This window comes from Antennarius striatus, chromosome 4 (genome assembly GCF_040054535.1).
Source record: "Antennarius striatus isolate MH-2024 chromosome 4, ASM4005453v1, whole genome shotgun sequence".
Classification (NCBI taxonomy): Eukaryota; Metazoa; Chordata; class Actinopteri; order Lophiiformes; family Antennariidae; genus Antennarius; species Antennarius striatus.
In genome coordinates, this window is record NC_090779.1 from 6,116,616 (window position 1) to 6,139,612 (window position 22,997).

Below are 22,997 nucleotides of genomic sequence, written 5' to 3' on the forward strand. Positions count from 1 at the left end.
TCCTTCCTAAAAGTCATGCAACACTCTTCCTTTTTTAGCTTCCACCCTTTCGTCCTCTGCTCTGTCTTTGTCCTCTTCATCTTCCTCACCACCAGAGTCATCCTACACACCGCCATCCTATGCTGTTTGGCTACACTCTCACCTAACACTACTTTGCAGTCACTGATCTCCTTCAGGTTACACCGCCTACACAAGATGTAGTCTACCTGTGTCTAACTTCAGACTCATCAATCTATCTGACACTCTTTTTACCTCCAGGACATTCCTAACAAACTCCTCCTTCAAGATAACTCCTACTCCATTTCTCTTCCTATCTACACCATAATAGAACAACTTGAACCCTGCTCCTAAACTTCTAGCCTTGCTACCTTTCCATCTGGTCTCCTGGACACACAGTATGTCTACCTTCCTCCTCTGCATCATGTCAACCAACTCTCTACCTTTTCCTGTCATAGTTCCAATATTCAATGTCCCTACTCTCAGTCCTATACTCTTGGTGTTCCTCTTTTCTTCCTATGAACACACTTTCCTCCTCTCCTTCTTCGACCAACAGTAGTCCAATTTTCACTGGCACCCTGTAGGTCAACAGCGCCGATGGCGGTCGTTGTTAACCCGGGCCTCGACCGATCCGGTATGGAAGTCATAGGTTTGATTCGCATCTTTGATTTGGCAAAAGTTTTACGCCGGATGCCCTTCCTGACGCAACCCTCTGTATTCATCTGGGCTTGGGACCGGCACAATAAGACACTGGCTTGTGTCCTCTTGCGGCTACATTATCTACATTTGAATATAAAGGTCATTTATTTACAACATATTAATAATGTGTTTTATGGAGGACATAACAAAAAGAACATGTTTTATTGGTAATATTTAATGGTTATATCATGATTCTGCTATTCAAATCCAGACACAGCCGGTGGAGTAACCGAGCCTTTGGTCCCAGTCTGTACCGGAGCCTCTCCGCTCTGCCGCCCGGCGGTCAGCTGCTTGAACCCGGCGTGTGGAGCTCCGGCTTCCCGCTGCCTCTCCGGCCCTCCTCCCAGGAGGAGGGGCCACTCAATCCAGCCAGATTCGGTGGGGGGGGAATGTCTGGAATTCCGCTTCCGCTTTAGGGAGGGGACGGTGATTTTTTTATTTTTTTTTATTTTAGTTCCCAACAGAATTTTATCTCCGCGTCAACTCGGTCGGATTGGTAGTCTGTCCCGGATTAAACGATGGCCTCTTCGCCTCAGAAGTCTCCGTCCTCTCCCAAATCTCCGACTCCCAAATCCCCGTCCTCCAGGAAGAAAGATGACTCTTTCCTGGGAAAACTTGGTGGAACTTTGGCGAGAAGGAAAAAGGCTAAAGAAGGTAAACAGCGGCTGGTTGAGGTCTGGATGATCGGTTGATTGGATTATAGCGGTGCGTAACCGGATTACCGACAGACAGTCAGTTGAGTGATGGATCCCAACAGTAACACTGTTCTAAAGTCATGTTTGAAGACCTGACCGCAGCTTTCACACACACGTACTGTGTGTGTGTGTGTGTGTGTGTGTGTGTGTGTGTGTGTGTGTGTGTGTGTGTGTGTGTGTGTGCGTGTGTGTGTGTGTGTGTGTGTGTGTGTGTGTGTGTGTGTGTGTTTTCATGGCCGCGGGCTGCGTCCGCTTCCATGTAAGGAGTTCAATCCGCTTCTACTGTAACGAGTGAGGAATGAGGCGAGTAAACACAGCCCCCCCCCCCCCCCCCCAGCCACACTCAGCCCAGACTGGCCCTCACCACTGAGGTGGAGTCCCACAGCGGGGTCAGAGGTCAGGCACGGGTGGTCAAAGGGAACACACTCTGTACTCAAGTACAGTTACTGTGTTGGTCTGGCCCTTATGGAGACATCCGCTGAGACTGTATCTCGTACTTTCCCACATGTTGTCTGCGGAGTAAAGATGCCTCTCGTATGTTCTCTTGATTTTTTGCCTTTCTTTTCATACTTTGTCATTGCTTATGTAGCATACATGATGTCAGTGTTTTCCGCACTGTAAGACGCACTGGACTATAAGGCGCACCTTCAGTGAAAGTCATATATTCTAAAACCTTTCATATATAAGGCGCACTGGATTATAAGGCACACTGTCGGTTTTTGAGATTAGAGGCTTTTAGGTGCGCCTTATAGTGCGGAAAATACTGTAATTATTCACAGGAAGAGTCTGCATGTCTATTGGTTGATAAAAAATATGCTTCATAATTTAGGACACACAGTATGTCTACCTTCCTTAAATCATGGGACATTGTTTTACAAGGCTGTAACAGATTAAAATTATTTTATTTTAAATGGGGAAAATTTTTTGGAGATAGGAGGTGTTTGAGTTAAGAGCTCAGTCTCAGAATGAATTAAACTAGTATCTCAAGGTACTACTACATGTATAGTTTTTGACTGGTGGGCCACGCCAAGTTCTTAAATTTGACAGGCAGGTCAGCCGAGGAGCAGAAGGATTGAGTGTTTATTTGTAATGCAAATGATGTACTAATGTAAAAGATTTTGACCATTAACAGGTAACAAAACATATATATGCAAGGCTTACTGTGAAACTTATTTTACAACTGCATTTATTTCATAAAATTATTTATATAGTTTAAACAAGTCAGCCGTATGTGGCCCTGGGGCCGTAGTTTTCCCACACCTGCTTTAAAGGGTACAAATATTACATTTTAAAGTGAAGGGATGAGTTTTTAACTTTCTTTTGAAACGTTCAGTGAGCTGCTTGACGTAAAACATGCAATGAAGCAAAATAAAAATAATCTGCTCAAGAGATGAGCCTGTTTGGAAAAAAATGGAAGGAGTACAAAGTAAGGAGATTATTTTAAAATGTTAAAAGTAAGAAGTTAATACTGGAGTGAAATGCAGATACTGCATCTAGAATCTGTGTATTTTGCTACTTCTCTCCTCTGGATAAGGGACAGCAGCCTTCTAAAGACTTGTAAACACAATTCTGTCTACAAAAGTACCCTAAAAGTTCTTGTCAAGTACTTGACGTGTATTGATGAAGGGTTGCTCTGGAAACACACCAGGCTTCAGAGAGCGCGACATTGATCGTTGAAGGCCAGCTTTTATTATTGAATGAAAAAGGTCTCCCTCAATTGGATGATTAGTTTGTGTCAGTCGGGATAGCGTTGCACAGCTGAGCCCAATTTTATGTTGCCTTTGTCCACAGGACATGCATGCAATCACATTATATTCATGCTGGCTGGCATTCACTGCAGACACACACCGGGTGCAGTGTGTTCCATGATTTAATGGAAAATGTGGGCAGGTCGTTCTTGTGTGGATCATTGATTAAATTTAAGTCCTTGTGACGTTTATGGGAGTCACTGCGTGTGCCGGGGAGAGGGGTTTTGAGCAAGAGTAACGACAGGATGAAGAAGAGGAGAAGGAGAACGGGGGGGGGGACGAGGAGAATAAGAGCTGTAAGATGTGGATGAGATGCTCTGAAATGAGAAGGTCAGAAGGTTTGAGAGTATTAGCGTGTGGAGTGCTTATAGACGGACACCAAGTGTATGTAACAGAACGCGTAAAGCAAGGTTAGCGTGGTTTTATCCCTAAAATACAATATATATAAAAATATATATATATATATTGTGGTGGGGAGTTTTATTAGAGAGGCTGAGCCGCAGGGGAGAGAGCTGGTCCTGCTAGCCAGGAGAGGATGCTCAAGACTGGGGCACGGAGACAGACAGACATGGGCTGTGGAGCGCTCTGCCCTCCAGGTAGGACAAAAAAACATCAGCATGATTATTCGACGCGTAGCATCATCAGGAGACGCGTCGCTGTCCACTTGGTCTTTTTTTTTCTTTTTTTTTTATCGTTGTCCTCATTGAACCGAATGGAGAGAAACGTATTCTGGTTTTATGACGCTGGCCCAGGTGGGGAGGAGGGGAGGAGGTGAGGAAGCCCAAGACGCCTCTCTTAGACCTGACAACAAATCAAATCTGTGCTGAACATATACAGCATGTCGGTGGTGGTAAAAGAGGGGGGCAAATGGTTTTTACCGCTCATGCAACAAAAAAAACAAACCACAAACCGAGCTGACTGGTTTGACACATCGGTGTTCAAGCTCTTCTTCTCGTTGCGTTTTGATCTACACACTTTATTGCTTCCACTAGCGAGCAACACGCGGCTTCTGCTCTCGTTGCTCATCCTTAAATAGCACATGTGATAATTGCATCAGACTGTGTTAATTGGTATTTGTAATAGCAGCTATTTTGCCTGCCGCTGATAGTATTTAAAAGTTTTCTCAACTCTCTCTTTGCTCATATATTCTACTGCAAAAAAATAAAATAAAATAAAAATCCATCCCAGTAACGGTATCCAAGCAGCTGTCCTGAAGTGTCTCAGTATAACTTGATATGATTTGAGTCACTCTCTTATGTGGGGTGTGTGTTTTGTTGATGTCAGTGCGACACGAGTGGGCAGCTCATGAACAGCTGGACACGTTTCTCTTGTCCAACAACCATCTTTGCCTTAGAGCCGAGTCCAGTGTGTCTATTCATGATTGGTCCGTCAAGACTCATGCTCTACAACTGTGACTCACCTGTATCTGTGGTTCTTTCAACCACATGCCATTCGTCCTTTAAAATTTGCTGATATCTGTTGGGGCTGCTCAGTCCACCAACCGGATATCGTCGCCACTGACGAGCCGAAGTGAATAACGGTGATTATCTTGTGACAATGCTACCTGTCAGCAGGTTGGATAAATCAGGCAGCGAGTGAAACATTCTGTCCTCAAAGTTAATGTGTTGGAATCAGGAAGTGTTCAAGTGGAAGGATTGGAGCATCTTTGACAAGAGCATGGAGAGAGAACTGTGATGTTCGACTGGATCAGAGCAAACGCGATTGGTCTTGTTGGGTGTCCCCGGCGTGGGACGGCTGTTTCCTCCCCAACCTGATTTCTGTGGCACAGGTGGCTGAAGAGGTTCTCAGAGAAGGCAGTGAAAGGATCTTTAAAGCACACCTTCAGACAACTGAGGAAGACCATGTGGTTACAATTCAATAAAACTGAAGATTATTAGAGTCATAGATATAATTCAGGGCCGTCACTTTTCGCATCAGTTAACTTGTGCAAAAGGGAGTTTCAGGTGCCGCAGGTCACACACTAATTCACACCAATGTCTTCTTTGTTTGACCACCAACTCTTCACATTAAGTCACATCATTAAGTTAACATCAAGTAGTGTCTTCAGTTTGTTCTTTATCGTGGATAGAGGGGAATCTTCAATGGTCATGTATATTTAATGTGTTTTTGTTTGATTGTTACACACAAGATTCCTTCCCAACACCCCAAGTGTAGTGAACACAGTGGGTATGATGGGGGAGTGGGTGGTAATTTACAGAAACAAAAAAGGTGAGGCGTGCATCACTACATAAGAATATTGTCACACTTCCGTGTGCGTGTGTGTGTGTGTGTGTGTGTGTGTGTGTGTGTGTGTGTGTGTGTGTGTGTGTGTGTGTGTGCAGATGTACTATAACAACATGCAAGCACTTTATGTAGTGTTGATTGGAGGGATGTTGTTCCAGTGGAGGCAGAGAAATGCACAGGATGTTCACTCCATGCTTTCAGTACACACACACACACACACACACACACACACACACACACACACACACACCCAGATTAGCAGTGATCTGGACTCCTCAGGTATCTGACACACTGAGAAGAAAGGCATGCTGGGTTTCTCTAAAGCCCGCTGAGAAGCAGGAAGCGAACCAGTCTGTGTTTGCCTGACGTCACGCCGCTCTCGCCGGAGGGTCTGCTAATGGCTGTTTGTCAAATCAGGGAACATTTAGGGAGCCGTCCAAACTCCCAAAGAAAACAACAAGTGGTTATTCTGGCTTCACCTCGGCTCACCTGCTTTTCGGGCGTCAGTTTTCCGATTGATCGTCATTAATGTAACGCAAAGGAAGAGTTTTTACAGGTACATCTAGCTGCTTGTGAGTAGCTGACAAATAAATGAAGTCAAATTTTGTTGAATAATTTGTTTTTTGTATTTTTTTGGGCCGTTCTAAAAATCTTTCTTTATTTTATTACTGTTCTGCTGCAGTAAATCTTCAGTCATCACAAGTTGTCCCCAAAAAGCTTAAAATGCCTAGCTGGTTTAAAAAAAAAATCACCCAATGTTTTTAAAAATAAAATAATAGTACTATAAAATGTAGAACTTACACGTATTTTTGAAACATGTTTTCAGATTACTAATTTAGTATTTAGTCGTTTTTAGTCGTTATTAGTCGTTTGTTGGCCCAGTGCTCACGCGTTGATGCGTTCCTGAATGTTTCTCATTCCATGTCCAGCCCTAACAGTCTGTCTTAACTTCCTGTGACGTCATGTTTCTCGTTCTTGTAGTGTCTGAGCTTCAGGAAGAAGGGATCAATGCCATCAACCTTCCTCTCAGCCCGTCCCACTATGAGCTGGACCCTGAGGACACCATGCTGGGTAAATAGCTGGTTCTCACACAATCCCTGTTAGAATCACACACACACACATACACACACACACACACACACAGAACTGTTGTTAACCTGCTGCTAACATATATTAGCCTGATGTCAGATTCTTGCATCACTGCTGGGGACTCTTATCCCATTCCTGAAAGACGAACAACCCCAGTTCTAGAATGTTCATGGTTTACGTGCTGCAACCATCTTCTTGAAGTCATACTAGGGATTTTCTTTGGATTCAAGGCAACCAACTGACTGGCTTCTAGAACGATCCCGGACTTATCCTGAAACCGAAGTTTGATGGATTTTAGACATTTTTTGCAATCATCGTCTATTATAGGAATGTCCAGTGATGTCAAAGCTTGATCTTCCTCACAGATGGAGAGACACTCTTTTCTAGATTTTCCTGATACTTGATGAAATCCGTTCGATCCTCTACACCCAGCACTGTCTCTAATGTCTAAGGAAACATAGCAGCTCCAGAGCATCACAGAGACCGGCGTGCTTTACTGTAGGTAGAATGTTCTTTACAGCTTCAGCTCCATTCTTCCTCCTCCAGACAAACTGCTGGTTTGGTTTCATGGGTCCAGAGAACAACATGTGTGTCTCATCTGGATGGTTTGGAGCGACCAAAACCAACTTTTTTTGCTTTTGGGTGAACACTGGTGATCGTCTGGAGGTCAGACATGGAGCCTTTACATAAACATACACCCCCACAGAAAAAAAACTTTTGGGACTGGAGTAAGTCTGTCAAAGTTGGCATCCTGGGAGTTTTGTATGATGTGTTTATTTATTTATTTATTTTTGGGAGGGTTGTGAATGATTTATTGTGGCTGCATTCATTAAAAGCTGCGTTCTGTGTTGAATGGAATACAAATTCGAATTATTTAAAACTGTTTAAAAATATGATGTATTAACAGACAAACAAACATGATGATAAAAAACCAAACAAACCCTGTCCGATTAAATCCCTTGGCAGCAAAGGGGATAAGAATGACCTTGGTGACCTTGACCTTGAGAAAACTAGGTCAAGGTCAGATTTCAACTTTTGTACATTTATTTTTTTTGCACATATCTCAGGAACCAGATAAGATAGAAAGACGAAACAAAAGGCGTTATATTCAGGGAGGCAAGGGGATAAAAAAAAAATAAGATCACAACTTTGACCTTGAAAAACTAGGTCAAGGTCAAATTTTCCACTTTTATGCCTTTTTAGGTTGACATTTCTGAAACCTGATGAGAAGTAATCACAAAACAAAAAGCAACATTTTCAGGAAGCCAGAGGGACAAAAATGTGTGGTCAGGGGGAAATTTTAAATTCAGGGGTGTCGCGGGATGTTGCAGTCTCTGACTGCCTTGTTTGGGTTGGTGTTCCTGTTTTACTTCACAATAAAATAAAATGTTCCCTGGTATGTTTCTGCTCTGTTAGAGGAGAATGAAGTGCGCACCATGGTGGACCCCAACTCCAAGAATGACCGCAAACTGCAGGAGCTCATGAAGGTAACGTTTAAATTATTCACTCCTTGATCAAATTACAACTTTGGTATGTATCTGTTCATAACTAGTGACAGAAGCCATAAATAAGAATCACACATCAGATATGCGACACCATTTAGCTAACCTGGTAGTGCTGGGGAGCATCTGCATCGGCTGCAGGAGCAATCACTGAAGTCTAACATGCAGACTATTAACTTTGTTAAAAACGTCACATAAAGGACATGTAGAGATAAATAATGTAGAAATATTTTTATCCTGCCTGTGTAGGTGCTGATCGACTGGATAAATGATGTTCTGGTGGGAGAGAGGATCATTGTGAAGGACCTGGCTGAAGATCTGTATGATGGCCAAGTCTTGCAGAAACTATTTGGTAAAAATCCGAACATGTGAAGTGAATGCCTCTGGAAACTAAAGTTGTACTCTTCCTCTAATAAGTGGGGTCAGTTTCATTTCTGACTGTAACATTGTACATCTTTTGGAGTATTAATCTGTGTCTCTGTCTTTGTCTTCAGAGAAACTAGAGGGTGAGAAGCTCAACGTGGCCGAGGTGACCCAGTCAGAGATCGCCCAGAAGCAGAAGCTGCAGACGGTTTTGGAACGCATCAACGATTCGCTCAAACTCTCCACCAGGAGCATTCGCTGGAATGTTGACTGTAAGGATAGTGTGTCATATTTCCGTTTTTGTTTTTTTTTGTTTTTTGATGATCTCTTCTTACTTCTGTCCTCAGAAGACGCTCTGAGCTTCGGTTATGTGTTGTTTCGTTGTTTTCACCCCCAGTGACCCCTCAGTCTGCTGAAAGTTTGAATGTCTTTCAGATTACAGTACACAGAGTAGAGTGGGCGCGATTGTTCGTTGACCACAAAACAAGGCACTTCTACATAACCGATTCAGTCATTAGTTAAACATATGGATCCTGATTCCACGCCTGCGAGAGTTTTTGGCTTTAATTTTAATAACTATGAATCACAATTTGTAGAAAATCAAAAATCTAGCATCACAATATATTTTAGAATATTTCATAAGACCAAGCAGAAAAAAAAATACAGAAATGTCATGTATGCACTCAATACATGGTCTGGTTTCCTTTAGCATGAATTGCTGTATGGATGTTGCCTGGAGACGATCAACTTGTGGAACCTGGAGAGCCAAACTACCATTTCCTTTATTGCAGTACTAAAGTGTAATTGCACATCCGCTACACTAGGTGGCCGTGACGATTTGACGTCTACATGTAGTGCACATTAAATCTAATTATTTGATCATGCACAAGGACTACAAACACCAGAACAACCATCACTACAGCAGCTGAGTCGTAGGTATCAGTGGAGTTTTACACCCACATCATGGATCTGTGACAGAGCATCAGCTCAATGCCTCCTTTGTGTCCTCGAGCACGTGAAAGTCTTAAAATTCCCTTCAAACAGAGTCGTCATCAGAGCGGGTTAACATTCAGTGGAAGGCATTTGTCAATTGATTGATACAATATTTGTAGATAGATACCAAATGTGTACATCCTAGGATATTTAAAAAGTCACCAGTACATAGTTTGTCCACCAGAGAGCAACAGCTAGTTGATTTTTCTGCTGCAAATTGCACGTATACGTCTGTAAGTTACGGTATTTTGAGGATATTTTAATAAAAAATGTGGGGTTTTTTTTGTTTTTTTTGTCGCAACTATATTTCATGATCCAAAGTTTTTTTGTAAATCAATTCACTGGGATGTTATAAAGTTCCTTGAAGATGATTCACATTCAGTTCAGTTCTATTATATTACATGATGCTTCGTTTCAGACTTCAATCTCCAAACTAGAACTCCTAGTGCTACAGTATGTATCTAGTTTCTACTATAACTTCTATCTAGTACTACATGAGGGCTCACTTGATATGCAGGAGTTGAATTTCTCTGAGTTCATGACATTTTTGCGATGTTCTGTGATGAATACATTCTGTTATTTAGCCAGTAGAATATGTAACTGGAACCTTTGTGTCTATTGAGCCTAACCGGGTTGTGTCCCATCTGTTTCTTTACCTGGACCTGCACAAAACTGTTAAAGGTTTTTTTTTTTTTCTTTCTGTGCCCACACTCCATCAGGTTTTGTGGAAAACCCTTTAGGTGCTTTTGAATAGAATCCTGCTTACAACCTTATGAAGTAAACACACTGACAGACACACGTGCAAATGAAAAAGGTAAAAGATGTTTTCATGAAGTAACTTTTAGTGTCTTCTCATGAGGAATCCAGCAGCTACAGCTGGATGACTTTCATCTTTCTCCCATGGATTAAGAATACCAGGTACAGCCGGGCTGTTTCAAGCCTCAACCTGGAGGATTATGCCTGAACACACTTGTGCTGCCATTAGACTGATTAGTGCTCTATTGAGCTGAAGGCTTTCATATAGAAGACAACAGCGCATGTAGCCATGCATGTCAATAGAGTCTCCTTTGATGGCGCTCGTTTATCTGACACATGGAGTAATGGTAATTACTACCAGGCTCCAAGCACACTGCTTTGTGCTTACAGCGGATACTGAACACGTCACCAGTTTTCTCAGAAAATATATTTCTAAAGATGATACTGACATGAAATTTTCTCCAGATTTCGGAAACGATCTATACCTATCAAATACTGTACATTGCAAAAAAAAAACACACAAAAAAAAACTGCGGAAATGTTGTCTGGAAAAAAAAAATCCTTGATGGGATGTCATATTTGGGGTTCAGCCTTTTTAACTACAGTATTTTCCACACTATAAGGCGCACTGGATTATAAGGCGCACCTTTAAACCTTTAATGAATCGATTATTTTGTAATATATTTCATTATACTGTATATAAGGCGCATCGGATTATAAGGCACACTTGTAGGTTTATGAGAAAATTACAGGCTTTTAGGTGTGTCTTATCGTGCGGAAAATACTGTTACTGTCTGAAGATAGATTTCTTCACTGCTTGCAATGGCATCATTTTTTTTTGCCAAACAAGTAGTGACCGCTTCAGCGATGTCTTTCCAGCGTTTGCTTCTAGAGTATGTCCGATGTTGTTTTGAACCAGCATGCGTTGTGTTGGCTGTGGGTAGCGTTAACTGCTGAACACTCCTCTCTAACACACCTCGTACTGGATCCGATGGTTCTGTCTGAAGTGGTGAAAGGAAAATTCGATGTAGTTCATCTTTTTGCCAATACAGTCTTTTTGCATTGTTTGCATAGTCCTGTGTTTTGTTCAGTATCCTCTGAGCGTCCTTCAGCCATGCTTGTTCTCCACCACCGTTATTTTCTTAGTGTTGCGTTGTCCCCAGAATCATATGCAGTGCTGAAGCGTAAGCATAAGAATAAGCGTACATAAAACGCCAAAAAGTCAAGTCAGGGTACCACAATATGATCTTTTTATATGACATTGATAATTGCACCGGGAATATTGTGAATGATTAGATATAGACCACCCTTAGTATTAAAAACTCATTTATTATTGTTAGATACAATTTATTTGAGATTTAATTGAGGTTGAGAGCAGAAAAATGTCTTAAGAGCGATTTGGTGAGGATGGAGCTGAGAGAAAACAGTCGGAGGATAAAGAATACGAAGGACCTCTCGATGAATGCATCGAACGAATAAATACATTTTAAATTCATCGTGTAACATTTTTAAGTTGACTTCTGGTAAAAGTTTGGCCTTGAGAGCTGTTTCCCAGTAGATTACTTCTTACATGCTAAAGAGCATGATGAATAACATGGAATGTAAATGACTAGGACTCTGTTTTTTGTTTTTTCTGTTTTTGATCAGTTCTCTTTTCTTTGCCTGTCTTTTCATCACATCTCCTGAATCCCTACAAGCGTGGACCTCCTTGCGTAATGAGGAGCTAATAGGTTTATGAATGCTTTTAGCTTGCTGTCTGTCATTTGCCATCGCCATGGGGTTTTGGGCCATGGCTTTTTTTAGTCGCTTAATTCATCTGAATTGTTTTGTGTATCCAAAGGTAAATTCTATTTGTTTGCTAGATTAAAGATGCGGCACAGTATCAGTATCACAGCACAACGTTAGTGTGACGGTTCAACAGAAAAGTTTCTCAGGACAAAGTCTTGCTTCAAAGCTATCTATCTATCTATCTATCTGGTGGATTCACTACATTTGGGGTTTAGAGAATAAAGCCATAACAATTTATGTAAAACTACACATGTTGACTTTTACTGAATTCTAAGCAAGTCAGACAACATACGTCATTAATATTTGCCATTAAATACTGCTTCATCATATTTGTCTTTTTTGTTTAAAAAAAAAGATTTCTGTGAACAAAACCATAAAATGAAAGAATTTCTCTTTTAGAATTTTTTTAAAGAAATTTTTATCAGTAGTTTGATCCAAAGTTATAACTATGGTTTTCATGAGAAAGGTCTTATATCTGTCACAGGAAAATCAGCCGGTGCTTTGATTTTCAGGTTGAATAAATAATGAATTGTGTCATTTTTTTCCTTTAAGTTTTAAATGTTTAAACATAAACTAAAGATCATGCCATTGTTGTCCTTAACTCTAAGAAACTCGTACATCAAAGATAATCAAATGTCATTGCATTAAGTTTTTGATTAATGAGTAAAATTAATGCAAATACTGTTTAAAATATATACCTCATATGAAAGTGTAGAGAAATATCCAGAACATAAAGAAGCACAGTTTAGGGGAATAAGACCGTATTTATCATTATTATTTTATGATAAATTGATTTCTAACCCTAATGTAAGTCAAAAGGTTCATGTTGATTGTACCAATGCTGATTGTCATGTTCAGGCCACATACAAGTTATCATGTATGTTATATGTTCCATAATTTTTGTTTTTGTTTTTGTCCCCCCCCCCCCTCACACTAGCGGTTCATGCTAAGAGTATTGTTGCCATCCTGCACCTGCTGGTGGCGCTATCACAACACTTCAGAGCGCCAATCAGATTGCCAGACCACGTTTCGATTCAGGTGGTGGTTGTCCAGGTAGGTGTAGCATTGTGCTAATGCATGTAGGGTGGCGTCTCCGCTGCTCTCAGTTCATCGTAGACTTTTCCTACTTCGTCTTGCAGCAGACATTCTTTTCTCTGTTGTATTTCCAGTTTTCCAGACTGTCTTCTATTTGTCTTTCAGAAAAGAGAGGGCATCCTTCAGTCCAGACAGATCCAGGAGGAAATCACTGGTAACACAGAGTAAGTGTGTTCTAGTACCGTAAGTCTGCAGCGATCATAGTGTAGAAATCAAGTTACACGGAATAAAATACACAGAATTCAGTGAAGTTGGGGAAGAAATAAAGAATGAAAGAAGTTCCTTTATGAGTCAATGGGAAATTCTTCTTTACACTCAAAAGCATGTCACGTAGCCTTAAAAAGACAACAGAATTGCACTTAAAAGCAGATAAAACAGTACAAATCTTTGCAAATCTTAAAGAATTCCCTTTTGGATTTGAATAATTTTGACATTCGATGCATCTGACGCTATTGGATCAATACTATAGAGGTGTTTGGGATCTTTTTTACACGACTTGTGCTTAAAGCCCACAACTGCTCTGGAGCCTGAATCCAACAACTCCATATCTCCTCTTTCAGTTCTAACACACCTGTGTGGCACACTGTGTTCTAAAAATTGTGCTATGGTGAGGAGACAACTATCGTACTTTAACAAGATATGCGATGGCACCTTGAAATATTAGACACACACACACACTATCTTTTTCTCCTCCTGTGAGGCTCTCCTGCAGCCTGACGGCGGCGGTTAGGGAGATAACAGCACGCCAGCACACAAGCACACAATCAGGTTCACAAACACTCGTGCGGTCTCATTGGAAATACGGTTATTACCACACCACCAGGACCAATGCCCAGACCCGCTTCCTTTTGCCATCACAGATTAGACCGTGAACATGTGTGAGAGCACTGCTGTGTGAGTGTGTGTGTGTGTGTGTGTGTGCCCACTGAGATATCTCCTCCTCCGAGACGCTCACTGCAGCTCTACCTACCCAGCAGCACCTGACCCTGTCCAACAGCAACATCCTCCAAAGTGTTAACATTGTAATAACAGAGCAGAGGCCCTCCATTCCCATAGAATAGCTGCATGTAGAGAGAAGCACATCTTCATTCATTGTATCAATACCCAGCAGTGGTGATGTGCTGTCGACGTGATTGCATTGTGCTGCAGTGTGTGATGCCCAGGTTATTTGAATACCCGAGGTGTATGTGTGTTTATTGTTAATCAAATGATGATACCCCAAGCAAGGAGCATTGCATTATCATTTTAATCCCTCTATTCTCTACATTCCTCTGTGATTGAACCGGATTCGCTTGTCTCTAATTTTCTCTTGTGTTTTATTAATACTCAAAGTGTGAAATTGTCAATAAGCGGAAACATCATTGTCTTGGTTTTAACATGTTCCCTTTATCCCCAACCTCTTCTAGGGCGTTCTCTGGCAGACATGGTATGCTCCTGCTCACAGAAATATTTTCTTCCTTAAAAATCCTACTCTTTTTTTTTTTTTTTTTTTTTGACTGTCATTTAATTTAGATTTTTTTTTTTTCTTCCCAGAGCGCGATGCTTTCGACACCCTGTTCGACCACGCTCCAGATAAACTGAATGTGGTCAAAAAGGTATGGAAGTTTTTGCAGCAGCATCTCAACCAATCAGCTGCCATCATGGAGGTTCGACTGGGAAATGGATGATAATATCCAAATACATGCAAATCCAGGCTTTGTGTATTCAGAACCCCAGAGGGCTTTTTACTCCAGTCCGTATTATAAATTTTGTTTTGCATAATTTTGCAGTGCAGTTACTCCAACGTTGAGGAAAAATAGCTTTATAAATAAAAACCCCAAAACTTTAGCTTTATATAATGCAACAGTAGTTTGAGTAAACATTGCTTTGAGTCACGGTCAGTCTTGTCCCCAGAATGTTTGTTCATCTCTTCCCCAGAACAAATCTGGGACTTGATAGAAAGAAATCCTCTAAAATTTTGTATGGAATGATCATTTTGAAGGGTCAAGAAGTCGTCTGATGTGATAAAATAGTTGTCACCTGAAACAAAAGTTTAAAGTGGTCGTACATCGAGGTGGCTTCGATTGAGTTCCTGTGAGTGTTGGAGCTAAATTCAAATGTAATCGAATTAAATTGGCAACTTATGTTTGGTTCAAAGCAAGGATACGCAAAACTCACAACTCCACATTTCACAGATTCATAATCACAAGAAGACTCGTCTAGTTTTTTTTATATTTAACATAGTTCTACATTTGAAATCTAAGAAGCTAAATGTGCAGATGTGTCTTTTTAAATTACAGTACCATGGAAAAGTTCATTTATTTCATTAATTTTATTCTAAATGTGAATCTTATACTGTACAAAGATTGAACCCTAAATTCAGTTTCTCAGAAAATTTTTAACCCAAAAATGTAATTTAACGTAATCAACTTAATTAATTCCGCAGGAAATTGTTAATCCACCCTAGCACGCGCTGATGGTCAGTCACATGCGTATACAGTGCGCCCTTGTTACTCGCGGTTAATGCGTTCCAGGAGCGACATGCAAATAACAAATTCTGCGATAGAGTGACAAACAATTTATTTTATTACTAATGGTAATTTGAACATTTATGAACCCACACAACGGGAGGTGAACTGACACCTCCCACTTCCCGTTCACACTCTTGAAATTTTTGTCCGACACGGGTTTTGAACTGACGACCCCCCGGTCCCCAGCACAAGACTTATTGGTCTGCCCTACTGTCGCCCCAAATGTCAGACATCTGAAGATGATTTTCATTTACGTTCTCAGTACCTGGTCTGGTCTCCTGCAGCATGAGTTATTGTGTGGACGTGGCCTGGAGGCGATCCTGCTGTGGCTCTGCTGAGGTGTCATGGAAGCCCAGGCTGCTCCATCTCACCTGTGTTGTTAGATCTCTCATCTTCTTCTTGACGACACCTCACAGATTCTCATCAGGGTTCAAGTCAGCTGAGGTAGCTGATAAATCACACTAACACCCAGGTCAAAAAAACAGTTCAGGGGTAGTTTTGGGAGGGAGGGCAGATACCAAGTCCTGCTGGAAAAGGAAATCAGCGTCGTGTTAAAGCTGGTCAGCACACAGGAGCGTATATGCTGTATGCTGTGCTAACTTTGGAGCCAAACCATCACGTCACACTGGACTTCACGCAGACTGGGCTCTCTGTCTCTACCCTCCTCTACCAGACTCTGGAACCTGGACCTCCATAGGAAATGAAAATGTACTTCCATCTGGAAAGAGGACTTCAGACCTCTGAGCAATGGTCCAGTCTTCTCCTGAGTGAGACTCTCCCGATGTCGCCTCTGGTTCAGGAGTGACCTGACACCAGGAATGAGACACTTGTAGTCCGTCTCCTGGACACGTCTGTGTTTGGTGACTCCAGCTTCACTCCTTTTGAAGCTCTTCCAACATCTTGAATTGGGTTTGAAATCTTTTCTCTCCAGACACAGACCAGTTTGCTGAACTTTATTCAGACATCATGCAGTTTCATGCAGGCTCTACCTGGGCAACTGTCAGGTCAGACATCTCCGTGATTGTGTAACTAACTGAACAAGACCTCGTGAAAACTCGCCTTTACAGGTGTTCAGAGTAAATTAGTTGATAGGAATGTTTTCAATTTTGAGCAATTTCAGATACGGAATTTTGTTTTCCATTATTGTAAACCATAATGATCCACGTAAAAAGAAATCAAGGTTGGAATTATTTCCCTCCGTGTGTAATGTTTTTATATAAAGTGTTTTACTTTAACAATGGAGATACTGATCTAAATGAACTTTTCCACAACATTCTAATTCATTGAGATTAACCTATACAAATACAAAAATGATCGCTTTGTGTTTTGGGTGTGAACTGCCTACTTTTGCCAGAAAGCCTTGATTATAATAGAGTAGAAATACACTGAGTGCCTTTGTTGTCATCGTAAAATTGGAAACTTGAAATGGATCGAAAAAAACAAGCAACTTAATTCAAGTCCTATTTAATCCTTTGCTTACTTGTTTTAGGCGTTTGAGCGTCTGAGTGGAAGTCTGTTTCTTATGTAAGGGGCTGAACGTTTATGACGTTGTCCGTTCTGTTCTCTCAGACTTTGATCACATTTGTCAACAAACACTTGAACAAGCTCAACCTGGAAGTGTCGGAATTGGACACACAGGTAAGTCACACCTACACATTTACTGTTATTTATACTATCCTGTATTTCAACTTAAACTTAAAGGGTGTACTTTAGTTTTTTTTGTTCACCGATAATCCCAAATCATCAAAGTAAAGGAACTTTAATATCTTTAGTCCCTGATTTTCAGGTGTTAACTGACGGTTCTGCTGTCTCAGTTTGCAGACGGCGTCTATCTGGTATTGCTGATGGGACTACTGGAGGGATACTTTGTCCCTCTCTACAACTTTTTCCTCACACCAGATAATTTTGACCAGAAGGTAGAGTATTTGTTTTTCCATATTCTATATATCCATCTATCTGATCTGACCTATTTAGGTCGTTGTCATGTATTTTTACTCTTACAGTTGTCTTAACAGCGTGGTTGCATCTTCATGGTGGACAACAACTGTGGTCTTTCTCAAATTTAACAAAATATATCCCAAAAGCATCTGCACCGTCTTATTAAAAATAGGCAAACAAGCATTTGCGGCTCATGTTTACTTGTGTATTGTTTCCCAGAGTGACTCCTGCTCTTTGGAGCGTGGACAAGGATTACAAGTTAACAAGTAATCCTTCTGGTTCTAAACTGCAGTTTTATTCTGATGAAGATGTGAGTGGCAGGTATCTGAATGCTCCTGGTCTGATTGATGGAACCAGCAAGAATTATCCACAATTGTCAAGGGCAGCTAGACAAGCAGTCATCTGGACTTTTGCAAGTAATACTCATAAATCGACGCTCTGATTCTGAGGAACCTCATGCAGTCGGAGCCAGGACTCCTCAATAGCTCGATAAATGCCACACTTTTCCCCAGAGCCCCACCAGCGCAGAGCCATCCCTCCTTGTCTTTGGCTTCTGAGTACTACGGTATTCCGAACAGGCAATCTGCAGAGACACCACAGTAGCCTTTTGTTTGGGTCCAGGCCAGTGAGCCCTGCCAAGCTCCTGGCCCAGAGAACAGGCACCAGCCCCAGAGCATCTGTAATCTCCTTTTGCACAGGGAAACACTGGAGTGGCTTAGGGGCTCAGCTCTATTACTGAGTGTGGGTGTGTGTGTGTGTGTGTGAAGGGGGTGTCTTTATGCGTGTGGGTGTGTGTGTTTGTAGGGCCTAGGGGCCTATTGAAGGATGGGTTGTGAAAAGTAGCACAAGGCATGAGGAAAGCACTCCTGCTCAGTAGATCTGTACTTGAGGCTTATTCATACATGCCTACGGTCACACTTAACACATAAAAGTTGGAGTTCATCACCACAGCGTCAGCGAGGGGGGGTGGGGAGTGGGGGGTGGAGTGTGACACGAACCGTCGACAATGATACCTCCATGGTTGTTCAAATAATCCAGTGATAAATTTTCCTAATCTGAAGCAGCCTGCTAGGATAGACCACCGAGCTGTGAGAGGGCAGCGGGTGTCAGGTGTGTTCACGTATTCATGACATCACAACATGAAGAAAAAGATCAGGCGGCATCGGGACACAAAGCAGATATAACAACCCTTTTTTTTTTACTGTTACGGACAAAAACCCTAGTAACTATAACAATGTCACATCAATTCGGTACACACTCAGGTCCAACACACACTCACATGTACAGTATTTTCTGCACTATAAGGCTCACTGGACTATAAGACGCACCTTCAACAAATGGCCTGTTTTAAACCTTTTTCATATATAAGGTGCACTGGATTATAAGGCGCACCGTCGGTTTTTGAGGAAACTAAAGGCTTTTAGGTGCGCCTTATAGTGCGGAAAATACTGTATTTGTATATAACGGACACATTATAGAGAATGTCTCAGATCTTTCCGTCTCTCCTTTGATCGGTCTTGGTCTGTTGCAGGTTTGTTGCTCACAGGTCAGCCTAGTTTGGACGTCTGTCCACAGACCCGTGTGTCTGCTCATCCAAACACAGCTGGGTTCTTTTTTAATGCCGGCCCACAAAGACCCAGAGACCATGTTTTGAATAAACGTCAGGCCTGCATTTTGACACCATTCATCATGTCCACTATAATTGTCAGTTCCCAGGAAAACCTGATAACCTCCATCTCCATGCTTGTTCCTCTTCCAGCCGCACAAAATAATGTAATAATTACCGTCTTCCTTCTACTCTCTTTCTACTCGTAGTCGCCGCGTCCAGGTTTTACTCAGGCGCCTCAGTTAAACATCAGAGGTGGTGTGATGTTCTTCGAGGTGGAGTTGTTAGAGCGACGCTGCTGATGTGTCCATTAATAAATGAGGGATCAGAGTGTTTGTGCAGCTGCTGAAAGCTTATGGTCTTACAGAAACGAGCCTTGTTGTGCTGGCCGACACAGGAAGCTGCGGTAGCACGATTGAATCCACCCGGAGGGTTTTGAGGGATTTAACAGACCGGTTTCCTATCAGAGAGGAGCTGTGTGTGTGGAGTTGCATGATTTGTGTGACTTTGCCAACCTCTGTCTGAATGTGTAAAGTTTAGATTGGGCTGTGTGTGGCGTGCGATTGTGCACACAGTGGTGAACATGTACAGTATGCTTCCCTGTGCTGCCTTGTCAAGTCCTCGTCACTTTCTCTGCAGGTTCACAACGTGTCCTTCTCCTTTGAGCTGATGCAAGATGGAGGACTGGAGCGACCAAAGCCCCGACCGGAGGGTAGGACACACACTTTGTAGCCCATAAATAAAGACTGCATTGTTCTAAACTCATAAAACTTTATTTTCCAAGTACAGTGTTACAAAGAGATGCACAAACACAACGCCGTCATTCCAGGTTCTCACCAAGTCGCTCCAGGTTTTAGTTTTAGTTAGTTGATTACGATCACTGACATAACCTGCCTCCTACCGTTTCTCCGGTCCTATGATTAACATTTGAACAAATTCAAGCTGCTTTTATTTGTTCACTGAAGGAAAACGGCAGAATGATCAAAGCTTCCTTCCTGCCAAAGTCAGTGTTGAAACAGCGATCAGATCAAGATCTGTCTTCAGCCTAATAATCACAAACGGAGCGCTGGAAAGAAGATTTCCTAATCTGGGCCTTGATCAGAATCTGTCTCACAGTCTAATCATCAAATCTAGGAAAAATCAATCCTCCCTGTTCCAAGGGCTACCGTTCAACAACGTTTCATTGAATTGATCCACTCAAAACCTGTCTTTTGTTCGTCTGCTGAACACTGTAGAGATGCGTGAACATGGCTCACATAACATGATACTTCATGTAATAATTACTGTTTTCCAGACATTGTGAACTGTGACCTTAAGTCGACTCTCCGCGTCCTCTACAACCTCTTCACCCGCTACCGGAACGTAGACTGAGAAGCACCGGAAGACGGATCCCTTCACACCACGGACCACACGTTGGAGCTTCACAGCATGCTTTGCTTCTGTTTCATGTCGCAGCCTGTCCCTGATGGATAACATAAACCACACAAAACAATAGTTTTTTTTAAATTCCTATGTATACAGTCTGCTTATGTGCAAAAAAATTCTTGTTTTTTTTATTATTACTGTCTATTGAATTTAAAAAAAAAAGATAACCAACATTATGGTTTAGTTAAGCCACAGCAGCATATCTGTAATGTTTTCGTTACCCTGCATCAAGATCATGAGGTGAGAATTTTAGATGAACATTTCTTATCTTTTTATTCAGAGAAGAAAACAATGTATTTATTGTACATTTTGATACGCTTTCCGCTCTTGCATTATCCTCTCATTCATAAGTGCCTGTATTTAAAATACTATCAGCTCCCAATGCTCATGCTGGGAAGCATGTGCTTCCCTTTGCATGTTTGGAGGAAGGTTGGAACTATTTGACCAAAGTAAAAGTTTTCGGCTGAAGCCATTGGCTCTCTGATGTCTTATGTTTTGGTTTTTATTGTTGATTGAGGTACATCTACATGATACAATTGCTCTGCGTTTTGTCATTTGTGTCACGTTTGCCTTCTGTGTGACGAAACTTTGACCTTCTGTTATTTTATTCTCCTTTCAAAATTACACGTGCAGTTATCGTCTCTGCTTCCAGAAGCAAACGCATTCACTCCAATGCATTTATTTATGTTTCAGATGTGTTACACTTAATAAATCCTTCGATCTAAGAATGTGGCTGTATTTGTTTCTCTCGAAGGAAGCCAAAAAAGAAATTGTTTCCACTTAGAACGACGCACCACGAACCAAAGTGTTTTGTTGAAGCTTTACAAAGGTGACTGTAAGAGGTTTTGGCAGTGATCTAGCACAGGTTGGAGGAAATCGAAAAGTCCTGGAAAAGCTGCTTCTGTTACGCTTTCTGCACTGGTTTTTGAAAACAAAGGGTAGTTAGAAGTGTCGATGCGGATACGTTGTTAATTATACAGTATATTGTATATGTGTTATTAAATATACAGTATATTAGTTTCCTCGGCTGACACCTTTCAAGGAAAGGACGTTGTATAAGCTTCGGATTGAGTCTCCTGTAGATAATTCATAAACACAATATGCTCAAAACCGCGTTTTGACACGTGAAGAAAGAAAAGATCCATGGCTTCATTTACAGTATGTGTTTTATCGGCTGGATGCTTGAAGCGCTGCGTAACATTCGGTACGAGTAACAGGATCGGCCGATGATGGCCCTCTCAGATGACTTCACGTCAGCTGCAGCAGATCCTGAGGGATGTGAAACCATGTTACGATCATTTCCTCTCCGCTCGCTCGGGGAACGATTGAGCTGCTTTAGTTATTACCTCGTTACATTTTTGTTATTGCATTACTGTTACATTGTCGCCGAATGCGTGGGGCGCATGAGGACACGGTCGCATTCCTCTGATTGAAGACACCACAGTAATGGAGAAACGGAGCGTTCATGCGTTATGGATGTCTAAAAAGTTTCACTGTAATAAGAGTGAGAGAGTAAATGTGATTACAGAGTATCATTATGTCATGTTTTAGCTGAACACACCGAGATTCAGAGATGAATGTACCTTTTAGCAACAGACTACAGTTTAGGTAAATACACTCAGACTTTATGGTCTGGAGATGGATGAGAAGATGATACCGCTCTCTTATCTGTGGAGGAAATGTGCAGCTGGAGGCAGCAACATCTTAACATATAGAGTTAAATGCAGCACATCCACCACAGCTCTAATGTTAACACACGTAATGCACGTGATGATCGTCGCTTTCTGTGTTCATGTATTTTTAACACATGACATCAAGTTGGAACTGGTTATTGTTAGTCAGACAGGATGTTGTGTTAGTTTTAAAGACGACGCCCAACCACAGAACACTAACTCACCATATCAGACATTATCCTCCTTTCCTTTGGTGAGTGGATATTCAAATCCTCACAAACACCTGAATAAATCAATCCAGACAGACGTGCTGATGACCCGCCATCCAACATCATTTCATTAATTCACAGATAAAAGATGTTTTCTTGGTAGTAAGGAATTTACATGTAAAGCAACAAGTGTGACAAACACTCACGTCTTATTTTAAATCTTATTTTAAACTCTAAATCGCTAATCAGTTCGGGTTCATGAATCAAGGCTATCCGGAGTCCTGTTTTTCCTGGCGAGGATCAATATAATGTGATGCTATTGTATAAGGTGTCATCAGAGAGAAGGCCATAGAGCCCGGTGAGGCTTTGCTGGCCTGCCATTTAGGTAAATGTTGTAAAGTGAAGCCGGATCGCTCCATCGTTCAGAGGTGTATCAGTGGTACGCGTTTAAACGCTGACATGTCTCCATTTCCTGACTACATGTTTGAAACCGAAAGAGAACATCTCTTGAACTGAGGAGGATTTCGACTCTTACTGCACATCACATTATAAATTCATGTGTGTTTGTGGTCTCCTTAGCGTTAATGTGAAGCAGTGGGAACACACTGTGTCATAAGGGTCCAACCAATAGACTGTGGCTTCACGTGAAAATTATCTATATTATCAA

General features: G+C 41.6%; 1 protein-coding gene across 1 annotated transcript; it reads left to right on the top strand.

Annotated features, from left to right (window-relative positions):
* Positions 1-1,086: 1,086 nt before the first annotated feature.
* Positions 1,087-21,176, top strand: parvaa (parvin, alpha a). Its single transcript, XM_068313443.1, has 13 exons — positions 1,087-1,350; positions 6,365-6,454; positions 7,889-7,959; positions 8,224-8,326; positions 8,469-8,609; positions 12,812-12,927; positions 13,075-13,133; positions 14,376-14,395; positions 14,503-14,564; positions 17,049-17,117; positions 17,294-17,395; positions 19,663-19,735; positions 20,318-21,176. Exons 1-13 carry the CDS (start codon positions 1,215-1,217, stop codon positions 20,392-20,394), a joined length of 1,119 nt encoding a protein of 372 aa, XP_068169544.1. The 5' UTR covers positions 1,087-1,214; the 3' UTR covers positions 20,395-21,176.
* Positions 21,177-22,997: the final 1,821 nt, after the last annotated feature.